The 9,014-nt window shown below is 39.0% G+C and overlaps 1 protein-coding gene across 1 annotated transcript in view; it reads left to right on the forward strand.

Moving 5' to 3' along the window:
- Sgce (sarcoglycan epsilon) overlaps positions 1-7,492 on the forward strand; it is an 83,374-nt gene extending 75,882 nt beyond the window's left edge. The window contains exons 10-11 of the mRNA XM_012515054.2: positions 4,070-4,113; positions 7,207-7,492. Of these exons, the coding sequence (XP_012370508.1) occupies positions 4,070-4,113; positions 7,207-7,223 (61 nt within the window). The 3' untranslated portion in view covers positions 7,224-7,492. The remainder of the gene's footprint in view (positions 1-4,069; positions 4,114-7,206) is intronic.
- Positions 7,493-9,014: the final 1,522 nt, after the last annotated feature.

Genomic DNA, 9,014 nt, shown 5'->3' on the forward strand with positions numbered 1-9,014 from the left:
TTACAGCCTCCCAAGAGCTGGGATTACAGGCGCGCGCCACCACACCCAGTCTCAATTGCTGGCACGGCAGGCCCTGGGATTAAATCCCTGCAGGTGCTTTAATCTGCTGAGCTATTTGGCCAGCCCTGTATTTCTTACTGGTCTGTGTGTTTAGCACTTTCTCAGGCAACCTTCTCTCATCAACTAGCCAAGCTAAAAGCTTGGCAATGCAGTGGAAGATGAAAATCAGAGGCTAGAGAAGAAATGGCAGGATGTGGGTTGGCTTTGATCAGTAGTTGTCAACCAGCATCCTGCAGAAGTTCTGTTGGAAGGGCCAAGGAGAGTGGGAATCCCAGCTTCCTTATCCAAACACTGATCTTGCAAGTGAGGTAGTCTTGACCTAGGGCTTTTGAGAATCCCGGGTCTTTGTCTTACCAACTACTGCCTATGTGAGGACACTGACTTTGTGTGTTTCCTTTGTCTTACTCATTTTGGGGGGTGGGGATCAAAACGTGATTAACGTGTTCATAGATCGAGTAGAGCTAGAGATGACAGCCAATGAGAAGGTGGCTGTGTGGGGGGTGCATGGATATGTAGAACGACTGCTATATTTGATTAGACTGTAGAGTTCACTGAATTGGTTATACCTGAGGAATTAAAGTGAAACACACCTTCCATCCCACCCCAAAAGGCTCACGTAATTGTATTTTGACTTTTGTAGTAAAGGTGTTTGTTTTTCCATTTTTAAATCTAGAGTTAATTTCTCTGTGTGGTTTCAAAATTTATCTTTTTACTTTTTGTGACTAAAACCAGTATACTCTATATGAAATACGGAAAGAACAAATCAAAAGAAGTACAGTACTCCCATAGACCATATGAAGATAAGTATGGTTCTATGAAGCTTAAGTGTGGTTAAAACGTGATAGCAAAAATGAATGTGATCGCTGGGACAAGTTTTTCATTTCCTTCAATTCAATTAGAATTGATTTTTTTATTAAAAAGTGTCACAACAAAATATTAATAATGACAACAGTTAATTTACAGTTAATAATACACAATAGACTGTATCATTTTCAAAGTAGTTACTAAGAATACAAGACAGACGTAAAAGATTCTCTCTTACAGAAAAGGAACAAAAGGATCGGCCAAGTAGTTCAGCAGATTAAAGCACCTGCAAGCCGGCGCAGGGGCAGGTGTTCAATCCGCTGGGCCTGCAGTGCCCGCCCCGCCTCTGGGGCACGCTGAGATGGCAGTTGAGACTGAGCATGGTGACATGCACCTGTAATTTCAGCTCTTGAGAGGCTGTAAACAGGGGGATCACTACGAGTCCAATCTAGTAGTGAGACCCTGAGCACCCTGTAGATCCTTCCCTAAAATGCAAAATAAATCAAAAAATAAATAAAGTATTTTCGAAACAACAGAATAGGTAATTTGGTGAATTATATGAACTTCTCCCTAATTCTTATTTATCTATCATAGATAGATAGATATCCATTATATTTTAGTATCTCATATAAGAGTTGATTTTGTTGTTTCCTTAGCAGTATATTTAAGATAGGACTTTTTAAAATAAAAAAAAATTTAGACACATTAGCTAGAGATTGAGTCTAAATAACACTTGACTAGCTTATACTATATATTACTTTAGATCACTGTATTTGGGACATAATCTTTGCCTGGCTGTAATGATTCAGATCACTGATTTTCAGACTCTGACTCTTGTTTTTTTGGAAATTTCTTGAACATGTTATAGGGGCCAAGATGGGGGACATAGAAAACAAAGCAGGCAGGACTCCTTCGTCCCTTGTCCCAGGCCAGAGAACCAACACGTTTCTCTCTTTTGTAGATCAGAGTTGTGCAGAGGATTTTAATTAAAAGGAATTTCATTAGTGGAGAAAAACTAAAACTTTGAAATCCCTGGCTTGCACCAAACCTTACTTTGTAGCAAAGGGCTGACCCCTGGGGCTTTTTCCTAAATTAACCATTTCCCTAAACTCATAGTAAGATCAGAATTGGATGCACTAACTGTATACTTTTGCATTTTGAACAATAACATATATTTTGTGACTCTGTAAGTACATTCACTTTTGTGCAGCCCATTCAGAAAAATAACATATGCTTCTTGTAGGAGATAGTGAAAGAAATAGAATAGTTCATAATAAGGCACTTCAGGGTAAATAAATGGTATGCACAGAGACATACAGTGGTGATCTGCTTGTATGGTATGAAGGCATGTTAATAGTGGTCACTGAGAAGACTTTGATGAGGTGATTCTTGAGATGTTATTAATGAGAAGTAATATTTGAAAGTTGCAGTAACATTCTTTTTTTTTAAACATTTATTTATTTATTTATTGTGTGTGTGTGTGTGTGTGTGTGGCCAGCTCAGCTCACCAGGGGGCGGGGCTGGCTGGCATGTGGTGCTGGGGGATTGAACCGCGGTCCCTGATGCTTTGCCAAGCTTGTTCCAAGTAGGTGCTTTAGACCACTGAGCCATCTCGCCAGCCCCTGCAGTAACATTCTTGATAGGAATTTTTTGCTCACAAGAGTTCTGTGTCTGCTGTAACAAATTTTGAGTTAAATTTGCAAGGATAGAGCTATACTAGTTGGGCGCTGACCAGGGCAGTAGCTGTGGAGGTTGATGGTGGTTCTTTAAGCAAGTGGAGGATTCCATACAGGGACCAGACAGAGTGATTGCTGCCCGGTCCATACTAAGAACCTGAAACTTATTTTGCAGATAGCTATAAGGAAATATTGAACTGTGTTACTTGAATGACACAATCAGATTTATGTCTTCAAAGAGCATTATGACAGCATCCCATGAAGGGGATTAGAAAGAAGTGATGGTGTAAATGAGCATCAGAGAGATGTAAGAATGCAGGTGAGAAATGAGGATAGCTGCCCCAAGCCAGCGATTGCAGTTGGGGAGAAGAGGGATTCAGCTGAGACTGAGATATTCAGATTCACAGATACAGTGATGCAAGCATCAAGCAATTAAGCGTTCACTGTACTTTGAACATAACAATATGGAATATAACAACCATTGTTAAATTTCCTATCACTTTGTTTTGAAATTCTGTATAGTTTTTATTTTTTAATTTTTATCTCTTTAAAATAAAACTGATCAGAAGATACCGATATGCTAGGGAGATAGCTCAGCAGTGTAAGTGTTTGCCTGGCAAGCACAAGATCCTGAGTTCAATCCCCAGTACCCAAATAAATAAATAAATAAATTTTGCCAAAAATTAATGCCAATAAATAAATACATAATTAAAAAAGCACAAGGTCCTGAGTTCAATCTCTGGTACCGCAAAAAAAAAAAAAAAAAAAAAAGAAGAAGAAGATGCAAATATGATGACTAGATATTAGTGAGGAAACAGTTTAAGAACAACAAAAAAATTATAAATGTATATGCATCAAAAGCTGATGCATCAAACTTCATAAAATGACCACTGCAGGACCAAAGAATTCAGTTAAACATCAATTGAGATTGAGGAGAAAGGCTGTAAATTCCCATGAGATTGAATGTATGAGAGGAGAATCAAGGATGATTTCTGCATTTTGACTACTGCAGTTGGGCAGGTGGCTATTCCCTGGTGGCATGATGAGAAAGGGGCACAGGTTTGAGTGTGAAAGAAGGGGGTACTGTGCTTGAAAAGGATGAGTCATAGAGGCTGAGCTTACCTATGTGCTGCGGTCCTAAATCCAAAGTATGCCACTGAAGAACACAATTTCTGGAATCATTGTTTTCACATCTTTACCATCTGCTTCCTAGCTATGCTGCCTGGACCCTCTGAGGCTGTTCCTCATCTCTAAAATGGGAAGATTAATAATACTACCTCCTTGGCTTGCTATCTAGTAGTTTGGAATATAGCATGTAGTGAGAATCCCATAAACATTAGCACACAGAGTTCTTATTTTCCCCAGACCTCAGGCTCCTCATCTGCAAACTCAGGACGGCATAGAAGAGTTGTTCGGCGTTATGCGACCTGCGGTCCTGTCTCCTTGCACAGATTTGCATTGTAATATGTCTGCTTTCTATTTATATTTATATAAACAAAATTTTACTCAACTGTGTTAATCATTTCTAGGAACTTGCCGCACCAAACCCAAATTCCCCAGCAGCAGAGTACAGGTGAGTACTAAAAATACTAATTTGCTGTTTATGCTTGGTGTTTATGGATGATATTAGTAGATGAAAAGATTACTCCAGCCCTATATAGCTTTGTGTAATTTATGAAAGTTTAGCTTTACCAAGTAAGGCAAAACAGTTGTATCATTCCTTAATCAGACTTAAAACCCTCACAAGAATAGCTTAGATTATTGCATAGATTGGCATCAGAACAGTAAACACAAAGCAAATGATCTTAGAGAGAAAACATCCCCGTAGGTCTTGTCTAATTAAGGAAGACTGAATAAAACCCCTATCTTTCAGTGGGGCTCCCTATTCTTCCCCTTGGTATGAAAGATTTTTAGCTTGGATGCCTCCAGGATTTGTCTCAATAAGTGAGCAGCTTGAAACTAACTCTTACAAAGGGAAGCCGTTGTGGCTAGTCATTGAGACTTCAGAGGGAGGGATCAATGAGAAATGGCAGGCTTGGCTTTAAAGCAGCTTTAAAAAGCTGTTATAACATGACCAGAGACAACAAGATGGCAGACCATTCTCCCTGGACTATTCTGTTACCCTGAGACTTGGTTTCTTTAAGTTTATTTCAAGTGTCCCTAAAAATTTCCACAGCCAATTATTTCATTCATTTCAGTACTGAGTAGATAACTTATTCATGATTGTCTTCCAATTAGTGGTTGATTCCTACTTCTAATTGCCAGGCAACCAGTAATGCCTTTGTAGCTCTTTTGGAAAAACAAGAGAAGTTTTTAAAAATGTGTGTTGGGTGTAGAATTCTAAGTATGAATAGTGCCATTGTGGTAGCACAGATATTAAGAAAGTCTCTTGAAAAACATACAGAATTGTATTGGATGTTTTCATTCAGAAATTATCTTCTTTATTACTGCTTTCTGGAATTTAAGGAGATTTTCGTTTGACAACTTTTCAAAGATTTGAGGCAAGTATGAAGTTTCTCGTCAGATTTGAATTATGAGATAATGTTTGTCTGGATTCCCCCCAATTTTGATTACTTGTTTTAATTAAATGCTATCATGATTCAGCAGGATTGTTCAATATATTGATGATGTGGTGCTACCTTGTAAACTGTCAGATTGATGGAGAAACACATTTTTTAAAAATATATGTAAGCAAAAGAAAAAAATGAATCTGCCATGCCACTGATTTCATGGATACTTCTCTTTTTTTTTTCTTTTTTTTTCTTTTTTTTTTGTGGAACCGGGGATTGAACTCAGGCCCTTGCGCCTGCCAGGGAAGCACTTATTCCACTGAGCCATCTCCCCAGCCCCTGTGGCTACTTCTTTTTAAAGAGAAGAACATTTGAAAAAATATCCTTACAGTAGGGATTAATGTCTTTCTCAATAATCTCATAGACTTCTATCTTTCCTGAGAGGTCTATCTTCGATTCTTAATAATTGAAGTAAGTGGGAAGGAGACAATTTCTTTTACAAAAAATGTTATTTTGGAGGATATTTCAAAAAAGTCAGATTTTATGTTTTTACACACTAAGAGAAATAGAAAATCTGAGTCAGTGATATTAAAGATGATGTTAATGAATGGTATTTGCTTGATAGTCAGACAAATTTTTAGTAAATAATCTCATTAGTGTTGCATGTTATTGATAGAGAGTTTTTGGAAATATAAAGGTAGCTTATGCCTTGAAAAATTAGAGCTGAACAAATTCCTGGGGGAGATTTAGGCAGTTTCTCTGGGTTTTATAAATTAATTTTGTAAAAATAGGTTTGGTACCCCGTAAATGTGTGGACACTGAAAGTAACATAGACTGTGTCAGCAGTGAGTTTTTGGGTAGGTATAGTTTGTAAGCATATCAATTATGTACTCCATGTGTTTGTCTGATTTCAGACCTGGGGACTATTTTTTTACACTCTAATTAATTCTCTTTTAAAAAAGAGAAAAAAAAAAAAAAAAGAAACAGGTTTTGGGAAGCAGATATTTTTCTTCAGTCAGGAAAGCTTTGATCTCTTTTTCATTTAGTCTGATTGACCCTTTCTCTGCAATTTAGATCTTATTGAGGAGAGTGCACTATCTCCTCGTGGTTGTTTTGTCGTGCTGTTTTGTCTGGGAATCGCCACTATCCTGAGCTCTGAAGGGAGACCACCCGAGCGAGCATTTTGTGTACTTGTGAAAGCTTGTTGTCTTCCTGCGTCGCGCACATTTCTGGCTAAGTAGAGTCATGCTTCTCAGAGAGAGGTGGCAAGTGGGCAGTTGTATTCTTAATTCTCATTTTATTCGTTTAAATTGAAGTTTGTGTCTCCGTTTCTAGATTTTCCCTTACCGGCCGTTCAGATTTGGGGCTGAGCTGCTCCATTCCTTGCCCCTGGTTAATCGAGGGTCAGAGGGAGGCGGCTTCCTTTTTGCATCATTATCATGAGACAGCGCTGGCTTTTCTCCCATTTCTCCAAGCGCTCTGCTAGGGTCGCACCTCTCTTCCTGTGGGGAATTTAGGCACAGTTTGTCTCTCAGAGGATAAGTGATTTTGTCTGTAGCAGCCTATGTAAAAGTTATTCAGGGAGAGTATCCTTTAAAGCTTGTTTCATACAGTTGTTTGTTTTTTTTTTGTTTTTTTGTTTTTTTTTTTTAATTCTTTGAAGTTTAAGAACTACATAAGCTATTGGTGTTGGATTCCTGGCCTTGAGAACTAGCTGGAGTGACAGAGCAGTTAAAAGCTGACAGGATGTCATCCTTTTGGATGAGATCCAAACCACTAGGTTGGATGTCCTTCAGGTTTCCTCATTTCTTTTCTCTGCCCTTCCAGCCCACGTAGTATTTTTAAAAGCCCTGATTAAAAGCTACAGTCGTGCATCCTGCAGTCAGCCTCATTCTAGTTGTTTATTGTGGGAGGACTCTTCAGCCCATACCTTCTGAGAAATATAAAACATTGCAGCACTGACCCAAGAAGGGCAGGACTAATACAGGAATTTTTCCATTTCTTTAAAAAAAAAAAAAAAAACAGAAAAAGAATACCACGTAATTATTTTAAGGAAATGGAACATTTCTCCCTGACACAATTTTTTCTGTGTGTGACACCTGAAAACATCTGTAGCCTGCCTAACTCCTTCTCATATCTATCCTTCCATATTGCAGGTAAATGGTATCCCTGAAGAAAGGAAACTGACCACAGCAATGAATCTATAACCAGACAATACTACAGCGACATGTGTTTCTTTTCTTTTCAAAAATGCATGAATTCCTCTGGCATCTGGTGTGCATGTTGACAGTATTAAGTACGTACCAAATAATACAGCATAATTTTCATTTTGCTAATGTATTTCTTTTGTACTTAAAGCATTTTTGACAATTTGTAACACATTGATGACTTTATATTTGTTACAATAAAAGGTGATCTTTAAAATAAATATTAATGAAGCCTAATGTCTGGTAAAATTTACTTCAGAAAAGAAAGCTTTTGATTGCCTGCTATTTGGTAGGAATCTTTTAGTTGCTAGGATTAGGGTCCTGCGTTCATCTTCCTTCAACAAGATTTTACTAAGTGCTTCCACTAAATATATACAGCATCTTTGCTTCTGTGTTTGAGGAAGCAGTGCATTTAAATAAGGCTCTAATCCCTGCCAACCTGAAAACCTGTTAGTATCACACTTTTTGGAGTGTGTTAGAGTAAACCTAGTGTTAGGAATTGTGAAGCCAGTAACATCCAGTTGGCTGGGGCGCCTGGACTTGGTACTCTCTCGGCTTCACAGGTGTTTGCCTGAGAAGTGCGTGAAGAGCTGGGACATGGAGAGATGGGTCAGCTCTGTGGGGCTCCCCGTGGCGGCAGCCCCTGTGCTCCAGGTGTAGTGGGGACTCCTCCTACAGGGCTCGCCTGTTCCATATACTGCGGACACTTAGAGCAGTTTACATGGGCAGAGGTCCAATTAAATTTCTATGGTACCTGTTAATCGTGTCAAAGGCCACACAAATGCTGCCAGATTCCAAAGTCTGAAAGTAATTCATATATATATATATATATATATATATATATATATATATATATATATATATGACAGTTTATTGGATCAATGCCTCCTTATCTTATTACTGTGTTTTCCCAAACAGCCCATAAGAAAAAGTAAGTCCCATATTTAATGTGAGCATCCTCACTGTCCATTCAGAGGGAATGCTCTGTTAGGTCATTTGTTTTGTACCCCTCTTCCCCATTTCTTGTTAGGATGTAACAGAAGATGTCATTCTTTTCTTTATCAAAATCTTAGTCCTTTCCAAGAGAGCGAAGACCTTGCCACTTGCTGTTCCCCAGGAGTGCTCAGTTGGAGGTTGTACACATACTGTGTCCAGGCAGATTCTAGGAAAAGATCTAGGAAACAAAGGGCACTCGGGTCCCAAGGACTAAATTGCGGCCCAGAGACAGAGTTGACAAAATATAACATCTGCAGGGTGAAGTCGAACTTTCCGGTCACCTAAAAGCATGAACAAGGCAACACACAGTTGTAAACAAGGAGCTGCCTGCTGCTCAGCACCCAAGAACTTTACTCATCTGTCCTGGAAAGAGTCATGGTAAAGACTGGAAAATAGACAACTTGGCTTTAGCACTGGCTTCCGCACTGATCATATTTAAGGATTTAACAGGGATGAAATCATTCTCCAGCACTCACACATCATTAACTACATTAACTACAGCTTTAATCTCTACAGATTCTTCAGAACAAAATGACCTTGCCTCTGACTTAATATTTTTATGAGAAGGAGGGTCTGCATATTTTGTCCTTTTTTTATGTATTTGGTACAGGGTCTTACTGTGCAGCTTGGACTCATAGTGATCCTCCTGTTTTCAGCCTCCCCAGTGCTGGGATTACTGGTGTGCACCACCATGCCTGGTCTCGGTGGGCATCTCAGAGCACATGGGGGCAGGGCTGGCATGGCCTGTGGTGCCAGGGATC

Source organism: Octodon degus, unplaced genomic scaffold, assembly GCF_000260255.1.
Source record: "Octodon degus isolate 3935 unplaced genomic scaffold, OctDeg1.0 scaffold00050, whole genome shotgun sequence".
Classification (NCBI taxonomy): Eukaryota; Metazoa; Chordata; class Mammalia; order Rodentia; family Octodontidae; genus Octodon; species Octodon degus.